General features: G+C 62.9%; 1 protein-coding gene across 5 annotated transcripts in view; it reads left to right on the top strand.

The window, feature by feature from the left end:
- Positions 1-243: 243 nt before the first annotated feature.
- Positions 244-20,809, top strand: part of NPR2 (natriuretic peptide receptor 2) — a 64,281-nt gene continuing 43,715 nt past the window's right edge. For all 5 annotated transcript variants that reach the window (XR_012645821.1, XR_012645822.1, XR_012645820.1 and 2 more), the window contains exon 1: positions 244-1,051. Coding sequence is in view for 2 of the 5 variants with exons in the window: in XM_074995913.1 (XP_074852014.1) it covers positions 334-1,051 (718 nt within the window). In the remaining 3 variants the exon portion in view is untranslated. The remainder of the gene's footprint in view (positions 1,052-20,809) is intronic.

Below are 20,809 nucleotides of genomic sequence, written 5' to 3'. Positions count from 1 at the left end.
CGGGACGGGCACCCGGACGGGGGCGGCGCTGCGGGGGCGCGCGGTCCGCTTTCCCGGGGCGCCTTCGCCGACGCCGTCCCCGGGCCCGCTGCAGCCCCCGGCGCCGGGCCAGGCGGGCGGGAGCTCAGGGCGGCGCGGCAGGGGGCGCTGCGCCGTCGCGTCCGGAGGGAGAGAGGGAGGCGCGGGGCCGGGCCGGGCCGGGCCGGGCCGCGCCGCGGGGGCCGGGGGGAGGAGGCGGCGGCGGCGGCCTCTCACGGCAGCGCGGCGCATTCGGGAGCCCGCGGCGGCCGAGGCAGCAGGAGCCGCGAGCGGAGCCGAGCCGGGCCGGGCCCCATGGCCGCGCCGCGCCCGCTGCTGCCGCTCCTACTCCTGGGCGCGCTGTGCGCCGCCGGCCGCGCCCAGCCCGAGGGCGCGAACCTGAGCCTGAGCCTGAGCCTGGCCGTGGTGCTGCCCGAGCGCAACGTGAGCTACGCGTGGGCCTGGCCGCGCGTGGGGCCCGCCATCGGGCTGGCGCTGGAGGCGCTGCAGCGCGGGGAGCCGCCGCTGCTGCCGCGCCCGCTGGCCGTGCGCCTGCACGTCCGCAGCTCCGAGCAGGAGGGCGCCTGCTCCGAGTACGTGGCGCCCCTGCACGCCGTGGACCTGAAGCTCTACCACGACCCCGACGTGCTCTTCGGGCCCGGCTGCGTCTACGCGGCCGCCTCGGTGGGGCGCTTCGCCTCGCACTGGCGCCTGCCGCTCATCACGGCGGGCGCGGCGGCCGCGGGCTTCGGCCACAAGCGGGACCACTACGGCACCACGGTGCGCACCGGGCCCTCGGCGCCGCAGCTGGGCGCCTTCGCCTGGCAGCTGCACGCGCACTTCAACTGGAGCGCGCGCGCCGCGCTGCTCTACGCCGACCGCAAGACGGACGACCGGCCCTACTACTTCGCCATGGAGGGCGTGTTCCAGGCGCTGCAGGAGGCGCCCAACCTCACCCTGCGCCACCACGTCTACGGGCCCGAGGAGGGCGGCGCCGAGGCGGCCGTGCACTTCATCCGCACCAGCGGCCGCGGTGAGGGCGCAGCGCCGAGCACCTGGGCGGGCGGGGCACAGCGCAGCGCCGGCGGGGTGCGCGGGGCAGGGCGAAGCCGAGCGCTTGGGGGGAGTGCGCGGGGAGAGGCGCAGCGCCGAGCACCTGGGGGGAGTGCACGGGGCAGGGCGCAGCGCCGGTGGGATGCACGGGGCAGGGCGCAGCCGAGCACCTGGCGGGAGTGCGCGGGGCAGGGCGCAGCGCCGGTGGGATGCACGGGGCAGGGCGCAGCCGAGCACCTGGCGAGAGTGCGCGGGGAGAGGCGCAGCGCCGGTGGGATGCACGGGGCAGGGCGCAGCCGAGCACCTGGCGGGAGTGCGCGGGGCAGGGCGCAGCGCTGGTGGGATGCACGAGGCAGGGCGCAGCGCCTAGCCCCGGGGTGGGGTGCGCGGGGCGGGGCGGGGCGGGGCGCAGCGCTTGGAAGTGTGCAAGGGGTAGGGCGTGTGGGGTCAGGGCGCAGCGCTGGGACCTGCGCACGGGATAGGGCACGGTGGGTGTAAGGGGTAGTGTGCAGCGCCGAGCACCGCGGGGCGGGGCGCAGTGCCGGGAGGTGCGCACAGGGGAGGCAGGGAGCTGTATGCGGCAGCGCAAGGGGTGGCCGGGTGGACTTAGGGCTCCGGACCCCGTTGTGCTCTCTGGGCGGGCGCGGAGGCGCTGCTCCTGGGAAATCGGGCTGAGTGTCCGCGCAGCAGACCTGGCCGGGCCCGCGGGAGCGTCGGTGCCCGCCCGGTGCCAGCCACAAGCCACGTCTTGGTCTCCTGCGCGGTGGCCGAGCGCAGCGCCCCGCGCTCCTGGGCCCGGCGTTGGACCTCGCCTCCGCGGCGGGGCGGGGCGGGGCGGGGCGCAGAGGGAGCAGGGCGCCGGGCTCAGCGCGGGGCGGTGGGGGCCGGGAAGCGGGGACGCGGAGGGTGCGGAGGGGAGGTAGCAGGAGCCGGGAGCGAGGCAGGGCGGGCCGGCGCTCTGTGCCCGGCTAGGGGTGAGGCCAGAGGGGAGCGAGGTAGCCCTGACCCACCTGCCGCGGCCCCTTCCCCCCGACCCGCGCTTCGCAGACTTGCTGCTTCGGGGGCCCCAGGCCCGCGCAGGGCGCTCCGGCCTCCAGCTCCTGCTAGTGAGGCTCAGGGCGCTGGGTCGGACTTCAGGGGGTTTAGTTCTCACGGCAGCACTGAGGCCCCCAGCGAGAGCAGGGCCCCGCGGCACCCGGCGCTGCCCGGCCCCCCAGCGAGAGCCTGAATCCGCGATACCGGGCACCGCCCTGCAGCAGAGAGGTGAGGCAGAGGGTGGGCAAGGAGCACCTAGGACGTATTCATGCCCAGATGGGCCTTTGGCCCTGAGCAGAGCCCTGGAGAAGGTGGCGTAGGCTGAAAGCCCTTTGTAGGCAGCAGCAGCAGGGCAAGGCCAATCTGGTGCATGCCCCAGGCTAGGCTGGGCAATGTGACATGCGCCAGCCCCCAGAGAGATGAGCTGGAAACAAGCGTGACTTTTCCCGGCAGGCGGGCAGCTCTGGGATTCCAGGCCGGGGGCTGCGCCAGGCTGCTGATGGATTGATAAAGCTGTCGGCTGCTGGCCGGGGGTGGGGGCCCTGGGAGACGGGCTATATCGGGCGCAGGAGGAAATGGAGAAAGAAGATTACGGAGCAGCTGGAGCCCAAGGACAGCCCGAGGCTGGTTCATTATTGATGAGAGGGGGGGGTTATTGATTCCGGAGGCAGCTGCTTGCTAATGGGCCCTGAGATGCTGTGTCATTAAGAAGAACAGGGAGGGGCTGGTGGGCGCCACACTGCACCGCTCTGCTCCGCTCCGCTCCCTGGGAAGCCTGGCTGCCCCCCGGGGGGAGGGCGTGGAGCCGCTGGGCTGCCCACAGTCCTGCAGGGGGAAGGGGGCTGCAGGCCCAGGTCCGGACTGAAGCATTGGTCAGAGCTGGGGTCTGTGGTGACCTGGCCTGCGGGGGCGTCACATCCCTGCAAGCGCGAGCGGTTCCCAGCCCAGTGGGGGGTCTGAATGCCCCATGCCCGGGTCGGGTGGGCAGTGCCAGGGCGATCACGAGCCCTGCACCTCCCATTCGCAGGCGGGGCGACTCCCTCGGCAGGAGAACAGGAGGGTTAGTGGGTGAAAGGGACACGGTGCAGAACAGACAGGTCAGCACAGGCGCCATCAGTACATGCCGTCTCGAGGGGAGGGGCCCGGAGCCGGTCCCCGCCCCTTCCCCACCCTCACCCCAGTTCCAGTCACACCAGCCAGGCCCCTCCTCCCACCTGTCCTGTGAGGGGGGGGAAGAAGGTGGCACCTGGTTGCTGAGGTTACAAAGGGCAGGAGGCCATTGAGTACCTGTGGGAGGTCATCAGACGGACACGCCCCTCACCACGCGCACGGCTGCTGTGCCTGGGGAAACTGAGGCACCCGCCTGGTCTTGCCGTGGGACAGTGGGAAACAGGTAGCGCCCAACCTGGGGAGTCGAGTCCTCGCTCCCCCCCGCACTGGGCCACAAGGCTGAGTCCCTGCTCCAGGGCAGCTTTAGTTATTTATATCTGCCCTGGCCACAGTGGGCCCGGCTGGAGAGGGGAGGTGCCAGGACTGACTTCGGCGCATTGTACGTGTCCAGCCTCCCCCGGCCCCAGGTGAATGCTCTGGGCACTGCGTCAGGGCTGGGAGGAAGCTCTTGCTCTACTCACTTGTTATGGGGCCAGCCGGCCTTGGCATGGGCCACAGGGCCTGAGCCTGACCTGGGAAGTGTTGGTCTGAGGTTGGAACTAGCTGGTGCTGCCCTTGACCCGGCGACCTGTTCCGGGTGGAAATTCCCAGCATTTGCTTCCCTCCGTGCCCAGCTCCGGCCGTGGGTCCCTGGAGCACGTTCCCCCTGTGCCCAGCTGCTGGCGTGTGCTTCCGCTTCCCGCCTCCGTCCTCCCCGTGAGTCTGGCTCCGGCCGTGGGTCCCTGGAGCGTGTTCCCCGTACCCAGCTGCTGGCGTGTGCTTCCGCTTCCAGCCTCCGTCCTCCCCGCGAGTCCGGCTCCGGCCGTGGGTCCCTGGAGCGCGTCCCCCTGTGCCCAGCTGCTGGCGTGTGCTTCCGCTTCCAGCCTCCGTCCTCCCCGCGAGTCCGGCTCCAGCCCTGGGTCCCTGGAGCGCGTCCCCCTGTGCCCAGCTGCTGGCGTGTGCTTCCGCTTCCAGCCTCCGTCCTCCCCGCGAGTCCGGCTCCGGCCGTGGGTCCCTGGAGCGCGTCCCCCTGTGCCCAGCTGCTGGCGTGTGCTTCCGCTTCCCGCCTCCGTCCTCCCCGTGAGTCTGGCTCCGGCCGTGGGTCCCTGGAGCGTGTTCCCCTGTACCCAGCTGCTGGCGTGTGCTTCCGCTTCCAGCCTCCGTCCTCCCCGCGAGTCCGGCTCCGGCCGTGGGTCCCTGGAGCGCGTCCCCCTGTGCCCAGCTGCTGGCGTGTGCTTCCGCTTCCAGCCTCCGTCCTCCCCGCGAGTCCGGCTCCAGCCCTGGGTCCCTGGAGCGCGTCCCCCTGTGCCCAGCTGCTGGCGTGTGCTTCCGCTTCCAGCCTCCGTCCTCCCCGCGAGTCCGGCTCCAGCCCTGGGTCCCTGGAGCGTGTTCCCCGTACCCACCTGCTGGTGTGTGGCCAGGGCCCCCTGCTTCGCGCCACATGCTCATGGCCCACGCATCCCTCTGGCCTGGCGAGTGGCTCTGGCCGTGTGCCCTTGCGTTGAGGTTTGACTGGAGTTTCTTGTGTGCTGTGAGGTTGCAGCTCTGGGCGCTGACCCAGCAGGCCGGGGAGCAGCCGTGAGTCTGTGGCCCTCCTTCCGCAGCACTGTGCACTCAGGCCTGGGTGCTCCCAGGGGCAGTTGAGTCCCACCCTGCCCCACGGCAGCAGCATCAGTGGAGCCGACTGTGCCTTCGCCATCAGCACGTGGAGGAGAGGGGGCTGGTTCCTCCTGCTCTGTGCCTGGGCTGCCCTAGCTCCCGGCCTTTGCCGGTGGCACGGGGGGCTCGTGGCCTGTGGTGCCTGTGCCTGGCAGGTGAGCCCCGGCCCTGCCGGCCAGGCCTGTCTGTGCTGGGTGCTGGTGAGGGTGCAAGGGGCCCCGGGCTGGGCCGGTTTGGGAGAAAGTGCTTTGTCCACAGCCCGGCCGGGGGCCCTCCTGTCTGCATCCTGCGCCAGGCCTGGGCCAGAGGCTGGCGTCTCCCCGTCTGGCTGCTAGCTGGCTCCAGCCCCCGGGCGGCCCTCCCCCGTCAGGGCGTGGGCAAGCCTGCGTGCCACATTCCTGCTGCAGGCCTGCGGGAGGGGCTCTCGGCTGGCAGCGCTGGGGGTGCGGGCTCCACAGCCCTCTGGCCGTCCCCCGGCGCCGCCAGGGCAGCCGCTCTGGTTCCAATTAGTGCTGGGCGGCGCGAGGGGCAGGGATCCAGGGACCTGCGCAGCCCAGCCATCATTCAGCCTGCACCGGGCTGGTGCCCAGGGCAGCTCAGCCGGCTCCCCCTGCGCCTGGAGGGCGGGGGGCTGGGCCAGCCACAGCAGGGGTGTGAGCATGGGGGGGCAGAGGGGCTGGGCCAGACCCAGAGAATAAGAGGGGCAGGCTCGGGCGGAGGGGGGCTGAGACGCCAGAGCAGGAGATGGGGGCCGGGGAGCAGGGGCAAGGCTGATGCAGTGGGGATGAGCCGGTCCTTGCTGTACTGCCGCAGAACATCCTGGGGGCCTGGGACAGAGTCTGCTAGTGGGGGGCTGGCTGGAGGCCTGTGGGGGGCAGGGGACCCAGTGTGGGGGGGGGCTGGCTGGAGGCCAGTGTGGGTTGGGGGGCCCAGCATGCGGGGGGCTGGCTGGAGGCCTGTGGGGGGCAGGGGACCCAGTGTGGGGGGGGCTGGCTGGAGGCCTGTGGGGGGCAGGGGACCCAGCATGCGGTGGGCTGGCTGGAGGCCTGTGGGGGGCAGGGGACCAGCATGTGGGGGGCTGGCTGGAGGCCAGTGTGGGTTGGGGGGCCCAGCATGCGGGGGGCTGGCTGGAGGCCTGTGGGGCTGGCTGGGTTCCAGCGTGCGGGGGGCTGGCTGGAGGCCTGTGAGGGGCAGGGGACCCAGCTTGTGGGGGACTGGCTGGAGGCCTGTGGGGCTGGCTGGGGCCCAGCGTGTGGGGGACTGGCTGGAGGCCTGTGGGGGGCAGGGGACCCAGCATATGGGGGCTGGCTGAAGGCCTGTGTGGGTTGGGGGGCCCAGCATGTGGGGGGCTGGCTGGAGGCCTGTGGGGGGCTGGGGGGGTTGATTTCTGCATGTGGAATTATAAATATTGGCTCCATGTGTGCGCGTGTGATTTCTGCACGTGGAGTTTTGAGGTTTGGCTCCGTGTGTGATGTGATGGAGTGAGGGGGGTGCGTGTGAGACTCAGGCTGGATGTGTGAGACAGGCAGAGCAGCTCCCAGCGGCTAAGGATGACCCTGGGGCTATAACCCAGGCTGGCAGGTAACACCTCTGCCCTGAACACAGAGGAAGGAGGAGCCGAGCTGGGTTTGATTCTGGGGTGGCAGTTAGAGGCTGGGGGAAGAGGAGCTGGAAGGCAGCCAGCCTGAGGAGGGGGAAGCTGCACCCCAGAGGGGCTCCCCTCGGGCTCCTCTCCCCAGGACGGGTTGGAAGGACTGTCTCTGATTGCTGCACTGACTCTTCTGTGAGAAACTGGGCCTTTGTCACCTAATAAACCTCCTGTTGTACCTGCTGAGTGAGAGTCACTCCTGCCTGCGGCCAGGGTGCAGCGCATGGGGACCCCTGAACCCCATCACACTGTTTTCCCTGTGGCTCTGAACAGCACACACTTTATAGGAGCGTGGGCACCTGTCTGTGTTTGGTGGACAGCCAGGTCAGTGAGTGCAGGCGGGTCAGAGAACGGCCGTTGGTATGAACACAGCACCTCCCTGATCTCCCATCTGCTGGGCAGGGGTCAGCTGGTCAGAGAGGGGAAGAGACTCCAGTAAGGAGCTGGCTCTCGTATCAGATTCACCAAGAGATCATCCCCTGCCCCTCCCAGCGCCTGCACACGGCCAGCACCAAACACATGTCCCTGTTCACACCCCCAGCCTGGGCTTTCCGAGGCTCCTCTATGATGGGCAGTGGTCTTAAAGCAGCTTTTCCCTTGTCCTGGGCCTTCCCCACCCTCTGGCAGGGGCCACAGGACCAGCAATACCCATGGCAGCAGCAAAGAGTCCCAGCCAGAAAAAGTTCTGGGGAGCCACCAGCCACCCCCAGACCCCCCCCAGCTTCGCTTTCCATATGGGAACCCATTCCCAGGACAGGAATCCCTTCTCCCACAGGACTCTGCCCCTGCAGCCCTCCCCCAGCGGTGGGGTCGTGCAGAGACTGGCAGTTCCCTCAGCTTCTTCTGCAAGGAGGGGTCTCTCTGCAACTCTGCCTGCAACTCCTCAGCTGGGGCAGGGGCGGGAGCCGGCCTGGGAGACCCTGCTCTTGGGGCCCCCTGACTCCCAAGGTTGGCCTCTGTGGCTCTGGTGGGATGTTCTCTCTGGACCTGGGGAGAGCCCCCCTCACCTTTGCCTGTGGGTCAAGACCAGGGCCTGAGGACATTCACCCAGCCAGCGTTCCAGGTCACCCTCCTGTGTTGGGGTTCAGGGTCCCCCAAGCTCTGTACGCTGTCGGCAGGCAGGAGTGACTCTCACTCAGCAGGAGAACAGCAGGCTTATTAGTTGGCAGGACACAGCATCATACAGAGGAGTCAGTGGAGCCGGCAGAGACAGCCAGTTCAATCCATGCTGGGGAGAGGAGGCCCCGAGGGGCCCCCCAGAGCTGGGGCCTTGCCCCCTCCTTGGTCTCGCTCTCTGTCCGCCCAGACTAACTGCTTCCCAACTCCCAGTTCCAGTTCAAACCCCTCAGGCTCCACCTCCTCCTTTGTCTCCAGTACAAAGGTGTTACCTGGTCGTCAAGGTTACCCTCAGCAGGAACCCCACAGCCTCTGTGAGCCACTCACACACACACAGGTATCCCCCACTCCATCACATCTCTCGCCCCTCCCAGACCGAACTGAGCAGGGTCACTCAGCCAGTGACCTGGGGAAGTTCAGGGTCTTCCCCATGGGATAGAGCATCGGCTGTACCCTCAGTGCTCCCCTCGATGTTACTACCTCCATGTCATAATCCTGCTGGAGGAGGCTCCAAGTCTGGAGCTTGGTCTTGGCCCTTTTCGTGTGGTGCGGCCGGGCAAGTCCCTTTAGTTCCCTCGGGTTGGTTGGTCTCCCGGCTTTGGTCTCTGGTCCATCAGCCACGTTCTCAAGTCGGGCAGGCAGAGCCCATACAGCTGCTGCAGCACCAGCAGATTAAACAGTTCTTCTCTGGTCTGGGCCCTGCCCCATCTGCCCACCAGTCCATGAAGCTGCTCCAGCCAACGTTTGGAATTCAGTTACAGTCCAGTAAAGGAAGGTACAAATGGTTTCCACCCTTGGCATTTAGCCAGACCACCAAAATGGTTGTGTGCCTCAGTTTCCCCTTCCATGCCACACAATAGGTTTGGAATGTTCCTCCTCATGTGAGAAGTTGCAAACGAGTTACAGGGAACAATGGTGACATTTCAGAATTACAAACTCCTTCAACATATGTGATGGGGTTCAGGGGTCCCCCTGCACTGCACCCCGTCCGCTGGCAGGAGTGACTCTCACTCAGCAGGTACAACAGCAGGTTTATTAGGCAACGGATGTCCAGTTTCTCACAGAAGCAACAGCATAGCAGCCAGAGACAGTCCTTCCAACCTGTCCTGGGGGGAAGACCCCGAGGGGTGCCCCTCTGGGGTGTAGCTTTCCCCCTCCTCAGGCTGGCTGCCTTCCAGCTCTCCCTTCTCCTCGCCTCTAACTGCCGCCCCCGATTCAAAAACCCCAGCTCAGCTCCTCCCTGCTCTTTGTTCAGGGCAGAGGTGTTATCTGCCAGTTGTAGCCCCAGGGTCATCCTTAGCCACTGGGAGCTGCTGTTTGCCTCGGACATCCAGCCTGACTCACACATGCACCCCCCCCACTCCATCACATCTCTCCCCCCTTCCAGACCGCACTGAGCGGGGTCACTTAGCCAGTGACCTGGGGAAGTTCGGGGCCCTCCCTGCGTGACAGGGCATCGGCTATGGTGTTGTTGTTCCCCTTGACGTGGACCACCTCCATGTCGTAGTCCTGCAGGAGCAGACTCCACCGCAGGAGCTTGGCGTTGGCCCCTTTCATGTGATGCAGCCAGGTCAGGGGTGAGTGATCGGTGTACACGGTGAAACGCCGTCCAAACAGGTACGGCTGCAGCTTCCCCAGCGCCCACACCATGGCCAGACATTCCTTCTCTATGGCCGCGTAGCTCTGCTCCCGGGGCAGCAGCTTCTTACTCAGGTACACAATGGGGTGTTTCTCCCCTTTGTCAGTCACCTGCATTAGCACCGCCCCCAGCCCCACGTCCGAGGCATCGGTGAACACCAGGAAGGGCTTGTTGAAGTCTGGATTTGCCAGCACTGGGGCCCTGACCAGAGCCTCCTTCAGCGCGCAGAGGGCCTCTTGGCACTGCTCGGTCCAAACCACCTTGTCAGGCTTTCCCTTTTTACACAGCTCCGTGAGGGGGGCTGCGATGGAGCTAAAGTGGGGCACAAACCTCCGGTAGTACCCCGCCATCCCAATGAAGGCCTGGACCTGCTTCTTAGTCTGGGGTGTTGGCCAATCTCTGACAGCCTCCACTTTAGCTGGCTCTGGCTTTAAGCAGCCGCTGCCCACCTTGTGGCCCAGGTAGGTCACCTCAGCCATTCCCACCTTGCACTTCCCTGCCTTGATAGTCAGACCAGCCTTCTGGAGTCGGTCCAGCACCTGCTTGACCTGGGACACATGGTCCTCCCACGTCTGGCTGAAGATGCAAATGTCGTCCATGTAAGCCAGGGCAAAGCTCTCCATCCCTTTCAGTAGCCGGTCCACCAGACGCTGGAAGGTAGCGGGTGCCCCCTTGAGGCCGAAGGGCAGGACCAAGAACTCGTAGAGCCCCACAGGAGTGATGAAAGCCGACTTCAGCCGGGCATCTTGGTCTAATGGCACTTGCCAGTACCCCTTGGTGAGGTCTATGGTGGTGAGGTAACGGGCTCCCCCCAGCTTGTCTAAAAGGTCATCAGGCCTGGGCATGGGGTAGGCGTCCGAGACAGTGCTGGCGTTAAGCTTGCGATAGTCCACACAAAACCGAACAGACCCATCTTTTTTAGGGACTAACACCACGGGAGAGGCCCAGGGGCTGGACGAGGGTTGGATCACCCCCAGAGCCAGCATGTCTTCAACCTCCCGCTCTATGTCCTGAGCCGTCCTCCCTGTGGCTCTGAATGGCACACACTTGATAGGGGCGTGGGTGCCTGTCTCTATTCGGTGGACAGCCAGGTCAGTGCGTCCGGGTCTGTCCGAGAACAGCTGTTGATGCGAATGCAGCACCTCCTTGATCTCCGTCTGCTGGGCAGGGGTCAGCTGGTCTGAGAGGGGAATAGACTCCAGCAAGGAGCCGGCTCCAGTCCTTGTGAGTAAATCCACCAAGGGATCTTCCCCCTGCCCCTCCCAGTGTCTGCACACGGCCAGCACCAAGTTCTGCCTGTCCCAGTAAGGTTTCATCATGTTCACATGATAGACCCGGTGGCGGTGGGCCCGGTTCGACAGTTCCACCACATAATTCACGTCATTTAGCTGTTTGACGACCTTGAAGGGCCCATCCCAGGCCGCTTGCAGCTTGTTCCGCCGCACAGGTATAAGGACCATCACTTGGTCCCCGGTGGCATAGGCTCGGGCCCTGGCGTTACGGTCATACCAGACCTTTTGCTTCCTTTGGGCCATGGAGAGGTTCTCCCTGGCCAGGCCCATGAGCTCGGTGAGTTTTTCCCGGAAGGTCAGTACATACTGTACCACTGACTCCCCTTCAGGGGAGGCCGTCCCCTCCCACTCTTCTCTGAGCAAGTCCAAGGGTCCCCGTACCCTCCTTCCATACAGCAGCTCAAACGGGGAGAACCCCGTGGATTCCTGGGGCACCTCCCTGTATGCAAACAGCAGGTGGGGTAAGTACTTGTCCCAGTCATGGGGGTATTGATTCATGAAGGTTCTCAGCATCTGCTTCAGAGTCCCATTGAACCTCTCCACCAGCCCATTGGTCTGCGGGTGGTAGGCTGTGGCCCAGGTGTGCCGGACCCCACACTTGTCCCACAAGCTTTGCAGTAGGGCCGACATGAAGTTGGACCCCTGATCTGTGAGGACCTCCTTGGGGAACCCCACTCTGCTGAAAATGGACAGCAGTGCATCTGCCACGGTGTCAGCGTCGATAGAGGTCAAGGCCACTGCTTCTGGGTATCGCGTGGCAAAATCTACCACTACCAAAATATATTTCTTCCCCGAACGCGTTGCCTTGCTGAAGGGGCCCACTATGTCTATAGCCACTTTCTGGAAAGGCTCCTCTATGATGGGCAGTGGCCGCAGGGCAGCTTTCCCCTTGTCCCGGCTCTTCCCCACCCTCTGGCAGGGATCGCAGGACAGGCAATACAGACGGACAGCTGCAAAGATCCCTGGCCAGAAAAAGTTCTGTAACAACCTTCTCCTGGTGCGGTGGATCCCCTGGTGTCCTGCGAGCGGGACATCATGAGCTAGGTACAGCAGCCTGCGCCGGTACTTTTGGGGAACCACCAGTTGCCTCTGGACCTTCCATGGCTCCGCTTTGCGTCTGGGAGCCCATTCCCGGTACAGGAATCCCTTTTCCCACAGGAATCTCTCCCTGCAGCCCTCCCCCAGCTGCGGAGCTGGGCTGAGACTGGCCAGTTCCCTCAGCTTCTGCAAGGAGGGGTCTCTCTGCTGCTCTGCCTGGAATTCTTCCGCTCGGGCAGGAGCGGAGGCTACTTCCCCATCCCTGCCTGGCTCCAGCATCCCTGGCCTGTGAGATCTGGTTTTTGGGAGCCCCCTTTCTCTCAGGGTTGGCCCCTGTGGCTTTGGCTGGGCCTGTACCCCTGAATCTGGGGAGCGCACCCCTCGTTTTCTTTGGCTACGGGTCAGGACCAGGGCACGAGGGCGTTCACCTTGCCAGTTCTCCAGGTCAGCCCCCATCAGTACATCTGCCGGCAAATGGCTGTGCACGCCCACTTCCTTGGGGCCTTCCTTCTTCCCCCATTTCAGGTGCACCCTGGCCATGGGCACCTTGAAAGGGGTCCCATCAATTCCTGTTATCGTCAGGTGGGAATCGGGTATCATGCAGCCCGGTGCCACCACCCCGGGTCGGGCCAGCGTCACGTCAGCGCCTGTGTCCCAGAACCCCGTGACCTTTTTCCCATCTACCTCGAGGTGTTTGAGACACTTGCTCCACAGAGGTAGCGCTGCCCCCACTCTGTAAACTGGCCTCTGAGCCTTTGGTCCCCCTGAGGAGCTGGTCTGTGGGGCGGATTCGGCCCAATCTGAGTGCCCCTTGTCAGCACCACCCGCCTTGGCCGCCAGCCCCTCTGACTTCTGGGACCCCACCCAGTTGACTCCATGACCCCCCGGCCTGCTCAACCTGTCTGGGAGCCTGGGGCACTGGGCTGCTCTATGCCCCTTTCGCCTACAGCGGTAACAGCCTGGGTCTGGTTGTGTCCCTCGGGCCGGCTGCTCTGTCCGGGCTCTGTTTGGCTCTCTGGGGGGTGGGTGGCTGGCCCCTCTTTCCTGGGCTTGCCCAAGAGGTGGTCCCCTCTGTCGTACAGTTAGGGACCGGTCTCTCTGAGATTCTCGGTTTCTCCAGGACTCCCTCTCCCTCCGGGACTCCCTCTCTCTCCGAGACTCCCTCTCCTTGTGGGGCTCACTTTCAAACCTGGCCCGGCTGTTTGTGAAGTCATCTGCCAGTTTCCCTGCATCATGTGAGTCCCCTGGCTTCCGGTCCACGAGCCACACCCTCAGGTCAGGTGCGCACATCTCGTAGAATCGCTCCACAACCGCCAGCTCGATCAGGTCCTCTACGGACTGGACTCCCATTCCGAATGCCCACTTCTGGTAGTATTGCTTCAGGCGGGCGGTTGTATCTACGTGGGTTTCCTCTGGCCTCTTCTGCGCCTCCTGGAACTTCTTCTTGTACATCTCCGGAGTCAGCCCGAACTTATGCAGCAGGGCCTGTTTGAACCGTTCATAGTCCCCAGGCTGCAGCCCCACCAGCTGGCTGAGCACCGCTGCGCCCTTCCGGCCTAGCAAGGGGGTGAGGTGCCGGAGCCACTCATCTGGGGGAACCTCATGCAACTCACAGGCTCGCTCGAAGGCGGTAAGGAACTCGTCCATGTCCCCTGTGTCCTGACACTGGGCCAGCACACGCGTCTCCAAGTGACTGGCCACCCCGAGCCGTCTGGCCCTCTCCCCGCTTACCGCAGCTGGGGCCTCTTGGCGTCTCGCCTCTGCCATGGTTCGCTCATGCTCCCGCTCTCGCTCTCTCTCCTCCCGCTGTCTCTCTTGTAGCTGGCACTCGTGCTCACGCTCTCTTTCTCGTTCCTGGCGCTCAAGCTCACGCTCTCTTTCTCGTTCCTGGCGCTCACGCTCTCTTTCCCGTTCCTGGTGCTCCAGTTCCTTTAATTTCACCTCGAGTTCCAGCCGTCTCAGCTCTGCGGCGGGGGACTCTGCCCGCGATGGACCACCGCTAGCTGAGCGCGACCTGGTGGGCACCGCGTCTGTCGGACGGCGTCGAGCCCCTGCTCCTGTCGGAGAATCCGAAATGCTTCCCGAGGCTGACCGGCCACTTTCTGCCGGGACAGGCTCTGCCCCCCCGGATCGGTCATTCTCTTCCAGCTGTGCAATCAGCTGGGCCTTGGTCGCCTTCCCCACGGTCAGGCCCCTCTCTCTGCACAGCCCTGCTAGCTCTGCCTTCAGGAGTCGGGTATAATCCATCTCCCCGCTATTTCCCGGGGTATCCACTCACCAGCAGCAGCTGCAGGAATGGCTCTGTTCTCCCTCTGACTCTTGTGAGACTCCTTCCTTCTCTGGTGCTCAGTCAGCCACTGCTGGGAGCTCATCCGTGGGTGCAGTGCATCCCACTTCTGACACCAGTGTGATGGGGTTCAGGGGTCCCCCTGCACTGCACCCCGTCCGCTGGCAGGAGTGACTCTCACTCAGCAGGTACAACAGCAGGTTTATTAGGCAACGGATGTCCAGTTTCTCACAGAAGCAACAGCATAGCAGCCAGAGACAGTCCTTCCAACCTGTCCTGGGGGGAAGACCCCGAGGGGTGCCCCTCTGGGGTGTAGCTTTCCCCTCCTCAGGCTGGCTGCCTTCCAGCTCTCCCTTCTCCTCGCCTCTAACTGCCGCCCCCGATTCAAAAACCCCAGCTCAGCTCCTCCCTGCTCTTTGTTTAGGCAGAGGTGTTATCTGCCAGTTGTAGCCCCAGGGTCATCCTTAGCCACTGGGAGCTGCTGTTTGCCTCGGACATCCAGCCTGACTCACACATGCACCCCCCCCACTCCATCACAACATACAACTCATGCTTCTACATCCATGTCATCATGTCACATGGCTCTTTCCAAACATTCAATACATGGTACAATTCTACAGCTTTTGGTAGCAGCACCCCTTGGTTACAGCCGTCAGCGTGAGTAACAGAACAAACCCATTGCAACTGTACATTCACATTGATCTTTGGTAGACCACAACCTTTGTGTAACCTCCTTGAGAATTATTTTGGGGATAAATGGCTGAGGCCTTTCTGTGCACCATCAAGTTCTATTCTTCTCTCTTGCCCCCTGGGGTGGAAATCTGATCTCTCTGTCTGTGCCCTCCCTTCTAACAAGAGCTGGGCCATTGATGATCTCAGGGAGACGGCCCCCTCCCAGCCAGTCTGGAAATTTGCAAACCAAACTGCTTTCTAAAAAAAAAAAAAAAAAAGCCGTCAAGTAGCACTTTAAAGACTAGCAAAATGGTTTATTAGGTGATGAGCTTTCGTGGGACAGACCCACTTCTTCAGTTGTTTTGTGAGTCCCAGACGCAGAATCCACATGAAGGAACCACATGGAGGAATCCCTGTTTATCCCTTACTGGCCCACCAGGCCCAAAGCTCCTTTGTCCTTCCACCTCCAACTACTGCCTCCCCATGGAATCAGAAGTCGAATCCAGTATGAGAATATAAGTGTTTCCACCATCTGGAGATAGGGAATTGCTGGCCCTCTCCTGCATCGTACAGAGACTGACTGTGCAGCCGTTTCACTTGGTCCTCACAGGGTTGTTCACATTCCCTGATAGTTTTCACTTTACTTGGACTAACTTCCAATTCCTGAGAAACCTTTACCCTGCCTGCTTTGGACCCTTACAGAGCACAGCCAGTGGTTTCACACTCAGGCAGGTCCTGGCTCTTACAGACAAGCACCTTTCTTGCACCAAGGACCAGCATCTTTATCAGGGATACCACTGCCCATCCCAGAGCCATTCCCTCTGTTCCAGCCCCCATGGCTGCATTCAGAGTCACACCTGGAATGCTCTTTCTGGGTTCCCTCTCCAGCCACCCCAGGCTGGGGAATTCTCCTCTGATAATGGACGAGTTTCCTCGTTGGCACCTTTTCCAAATGCAGGCTCTGCTCTCTCCCCAGGCTGCTGCTGCTGTTTCACACAGACAGACAATGGGAGACTCTGTCCTTTGTCCCAGCCCCACTGGCTGGTCTCAGACCCACGCCCAGAAGGTGAGGCAGCTTCTCTCACAGACAACTTGCCATTCCCAGTGGACAAGCTGCTTTCCTGCACAGACACACAGGCACCGTCCTCAGCCCAGGCCTGGAAAACTCTTCGCAGGTCTGTCTTGGCCACTAGTAGATGATGGGTTGGAATTGCTCCTTCCCTCCTTGAGCTGTGGCAGGCCACTCGGTTCAGAGCTCCATGCAGTCCCGGGTTCCCTGACCCGATCTGGGCTCACCTCTGCAGGAGTTTCCTTAACCCTCAGCTCTGCCACTGCACATCCACGCTGCCTTGTCCAGCTTCTTTAATCTTGATTTGGTTTCCAGGTGCTGCCACTTCACAGAGTTGCTCAGCGTGGTTGCAGGCTCTCAGGCTGATGCCCTCTGCACCCCACGATCCCTGGAAGAATCCCTTCAGTGTGCCAGACTCCTTGCGGGTCACAAGCTCCCCGCAGTTAGGCCGTTGGTCCCTCTGCCCTCTGGGACCGACTCCAACACTCTCAGAGGAACCCCTTCTTCAGTGTGACACCCGCTCTCAAGGACCACGACCACACTGTCTTGGGACGAACTCATTCAGCGTCAGCCTCCTCGCGGGTCACTTGTTCCTGGGGTTTGGGCTCTCGGCCCCTCCACCTTCTGGGACCAACTCCAACTGACTCCCAGGAGTAACCCCTCCTCGGGTGTGACACCCCCTCTTGAGGACCAAGCCCGCAGTTGCTTGGGTTCAGCCGCAGGCCCCTCTGCCTTGGGGAACTGCACCTCACTGCCCTTCAGCACACCTGGGTCTTGCTGGCCCCCCCTTCTTCCTCCTGGGCCCCCGTCACTTACTGCTGGGCGCTCCATCCTTGGGGTGCAGAACATCCCACTCCTGACAGCAGTGTGATGGGGTTCGGGGTCCCCCAAGCTCTGCACCTGTCCGCAGGCAGGGGTGACTGTCACTTGGCAGGAGAACAGCGGGTTTATTAGCCGACAGGACACAGCGTTGTACAGAGGAGTTAGTGCAGCCGTCAGAAACAGCCAGTCCCATCCATGCTGGGGAGAGGAGGCCCCGAGGGGCCCCCAGAGCCAGGGCCTTGCCCCCTCCTTGGTCTCGCTCTCTCCCAGCCCAGACTCACTGCTTCCAACTCCCAGTTCCAGTTCAAACCCCTCAGGCTCCACCTCCCCCTTTGTCTGCAGTACAAAGGTGTCACCTGGTCGTCAGGGTGACCCTCAGCAGGAGCCCCCCACCCTCTGTGAGCCCCTCACGCACACACAGGTATCCCCCACTCCATCTCACCACCATTAGTACATCAGTGGGCAAATAATGGTGCTCGCCCACCTCCTTGGGGCCCTCCTTGTCCCCCCCATTTCAGGTGCACCCTCACCACAGGCACTTTGACGGGTCCAGTCTACTCCCGTGACAGTCAGATGGGAATTGGGCCATCATCCGGTCTGGTGTCACCACCCTGGGCCGGGCCAGGCCAGGGTCACATCTGTACCTTCCTCATGCCCACCGCGAGGGGTGTGAAGCACCCGCTCTGCAGAGGCAGCCCTGCCTCCACTCTGCAAACTGAGCCCTGCGCATCTGGGTCCCCCCAGGACCTGGTCCTTGGGCCTGGTTCCTCCTCACCTGAGGATGCACCATCAGCCCCACCTGCCTGGGCAGCCAGCCCCTCTGGCCGCTGGGACTCCACCCGGCTCACCCCACCAGCCTGCTTGACCTGTCTGGGAACGTGGGGCACTGGGCTTGTCCATGCCCCTTCTGCCCACAGCAATAACAGCTCAGGTCTCATTACTTCCTTCGGGCTGGCTGCTCCATCCAGGCCCTGGCTGGCCCTCTGGGGATGGTTGGCTGCCTCGTCTTTCCTGGGTTTGCCTCCCCGTCATACAGCCAGGACTCAGTCTCTCCAGGATTCCCTTTCACACCTGTCCTGGCTGGCTGTGAACTCATCAGCCAGCTTCCCTGCACCGTGTGAGTCCTCTGGCTTCCGGTCCTTGAACCACAGCCTCAGGTCAGGCAGGAGCGCTCCATAGAACCGTTCCAGAACCATCAGCTTAACCAGGTCCTCTGCGGTCTGAGCTCCCATCCCAAAGTCACTGGGGGAAGAACTGCATCAGGCGGGAGCCCAGGTCTCCTCAGGTCTCCTCCAGCCCCTTCTGCACCTCCTGGAACATCTTCCTGTGTGTCTCGGGGGTCAGCCCGAACTTACGCAGCAGGACCTGTTTGACCCATTTGCAGTCCTGGCCTGCAGCCCCTTGTGATGGAGTGGGGGGGTGCATGTGTGAGACTCAGGCTGCATGTGTGGGAGACAAGCCGAGCAGCTCCCAGCGGCTAAGAATGACCCTGGGGTTATAACCTAGGCTGGCAGGTAACACCTCAGCCCTGAACAAAGAGGAGGGAGGAGCCGAGCTGGGTTTGATTCTGGGGTGGCAGTTAGAAGCTGGGGGGAGAGGGAGCTGGAAGGAGCCAGCCTGAGGAGGGGGAAGCTACACCCCAGAGGGGCACCCCTCGGGCTCCTCTCCCCAGGACGGGTTGGAACGACTGTCTCTGACTGCTGCACTGACGTGTCTGTGAGAAATTGGGCCTCTGTTGCCTAATAAACTTCCTGTTGTACCTGCTGAGTGAGAGTCACTCCTGCCTGCGGCCAGGGTGCAGTGCAGGGGGTCCCCTGAACTCCATCACACCCCTCCAGCTGGTTGAGCACCTCGGCAGCCTTCTGATCCAGTAAGGGGGTGAGCTGCAGGAGGCAGTTGGCTGGGGGGCGGGACCTGGTGCACCTCACAGGCTCACTCGAAGTAGGTGAGAAACCCATCCAGGTCCTCCGCATCCTTTCACTGGGGTAGCACATGCTTCTCAAAGCGGCTGCCAGTCCTGGGCCTCCTGGCCCTCTCCCCACTCACCGCAGCCATGACCTTTAGAACCTCAGATCTGCCATGGTCTGCTTGTGCAGCCGTCGTCTCTCTCAGTCCTGGTGCTCCTGCCCGTGCTTTTCCAGTTCTGCAATCGCACCTCGATCTCCAGCTGTTGCAACTCTGTCGAGGGGACTCTGCCCATGAGGAACCACTGCTAGTAGAGTGTGGCCTGGTGGGCACTGCGTCTGTCCGACAGACCCCAGCCCCCTGTCCTGCCTGAGAATCTGAAATGCTCCCGGGTGGTGACCCTGTGCTTCCTGTTGGGAGGGGATCCAGGCCCCTGGACCAGTCATTCTCTTCCAGCAGGGTAATCAGCTGGGCCTTGGTCACCTCCCCCATGGTCAGGCCCCTCTCTGCACAGCCCAGAGAGGTCTGCCTTCAGGAGTCGGGTGTAATCCATCTCCCTCCTGTTTTCTGGGGTGCAGGTTCACTGGCCGAAGCTGCAGCACCCCACAGCTCCCAATAATCGCTTTGTTCTGCCTTCGGCACTGCTGGCTCTTGTACACCTCCTTCCTTCTGCTGTGTCCAGTCAGTCGCTGCTGGGAGCCCATCCACAGGTGCAGTGCATCCCACTGCTGACACCAGCTGTAATGGGATTCAGGGGTCCCCAAGCTCTGCACCCTGTCCGCAGGCAGGAGTGATTTTTCACTCAGCAGGTAGAACAGGAAGTTTATTAGTCGACAGAGACGCGCAGCGCAGAGGTGTAAGTACAGCTGGCAGAGACAGTCATTCCAATCCATCTGGGGCAGGGAAGGCCCAAGGGGTATCCCATCTAGGGTGTAGCCCCTCCAGCACAGACTAACTGCCTTCCAACTCCCCCCTCACCTAACTGCCCCCTCTGATTCAAACCCAGCTGGGCTCCTTCCTGCTCCTTGTGCAGGGACAGAGATGTTACAGCTCCAGGGGACCATCTCCAGCCAGTGTGAGCTGCTCGGCCTGTCACACACCCACATCACACCCCCAGACCTTCCTACTCAGGCGCAGGGTACAACTGTTCCCGTACCTGAGTGACGGGTTTGTCGGGGACACTCGCAGAACCAAGTGTTCCAGCATGTACAACTGATCCGCCACATGTTTGCCGACCTCGGCCTGGTCAGCAAGGCAAAGTCGGGTTTGGTTTCCACTCAGTCAGTGAAGTTTGCAGGGGCCCTCCTGGATGCGGAGTGTGCTGGGCCCTTCCTGCCAGGCAGCTGATTTCAGGCCATGGCGTCTCTTGTCTGTGAGATGAGCGGGTTCCTAACCGTGATGGCCAGAGGCTGCAGGAGGCGGCTGGGCAACATGGTGCATGTACATTCGTAGTCCAGCTCGCCAGACTGCTGATGCGCCCTCTTCATCCATGGCTCGCCTCAGCGTGCTGGCCTGTGGGACACAACGTGGAGTCGTTGGTGATGGCACCACCCCAGACTTGGTCAGCCCTGCGCTGGTGGCTAGATGCCCAGTCGGTTTGCGCAGGAGTTCCCTTCAGCGTCCCCCCGCCCTCTCTCCCCCTAGTAAAGGACACCTGAGACCTGGGGTGGGGGCACGTTTGGGGGCGCGCCGGACTCAAGCTGTGTGGGACAAGGCAGATGTCCAGCTGCACATGAATGCTCAGGGCCGTCCGGCTCACTTGCGAGGTGTTTCAGGACAGTCTAGCGGGACGTTGCGTGTCATGAGCACGGGCAGCACCACAGCAACGGACGGCGTAGACAACGGGGTGCATGTTCCTCTCCCCTGAGTCATGGGTCCCTCAGGCTCTGGGAGTTCCGCTTTCGACATCCGCTCCTCCTGCAGGCCTGTCATCGGCAGGGGCTGCACAAATTGCTGGCGGACCATCTGAGCTGGTCCTTCGTGGACCACGAGTGGTCGTTACGCCCAGATGTGTTGCTTTCAATTCTCCAGAAGTGAACAGCGAGAAGTCTTGTGGCACCTTATAGACTGACAGATATTTTGGAGCATGAGCTTTCGTGGCAAAGACCCGCTTCGTCAGATGCACTTCTCCAGAAGTGGGGTCCATTTCAAAAGTCAGTCATTTCGGGTGTCTGGTACCAGTACTGCAGGGGCCACGTGGAAGACAGATGCCGTGTCTGACCGAGTTTTGAGAAGAGCCAGTTTGGAATGCACATGAGCAACACGTCTTGAAGACCACCAGTTACAGAACAGGAAACTCTTCCCTTGTGCCCCAGCCAGTCCCTTCCTCACACCGGAGAGAGGTTATGAAAACCAATCTCACCAATCCACAGAGGTTCTTCTAGTCCTAAAGGTCCTGAAAAGTCCG

Source organism: Carettochelys insculpta, chromosome 5 (genome assembly GCF_033958435.1).
Source record: "Carettochelys insculpta isolate YL-2023 chromosome 5, ASM3395843v1, whole genome shotgun sequence".
Lineage (NCBI taxonomy): Eukaryota > Metazoa > Chordata > Testudines > Carettochelyidae > Carettochelys > Carettochelys insculpta.
The sequence above is the reverse complement of the archived record's forward strand: the minus strand, read 5'-3'. Positions and strand labels throughout refer to the sequence as shown.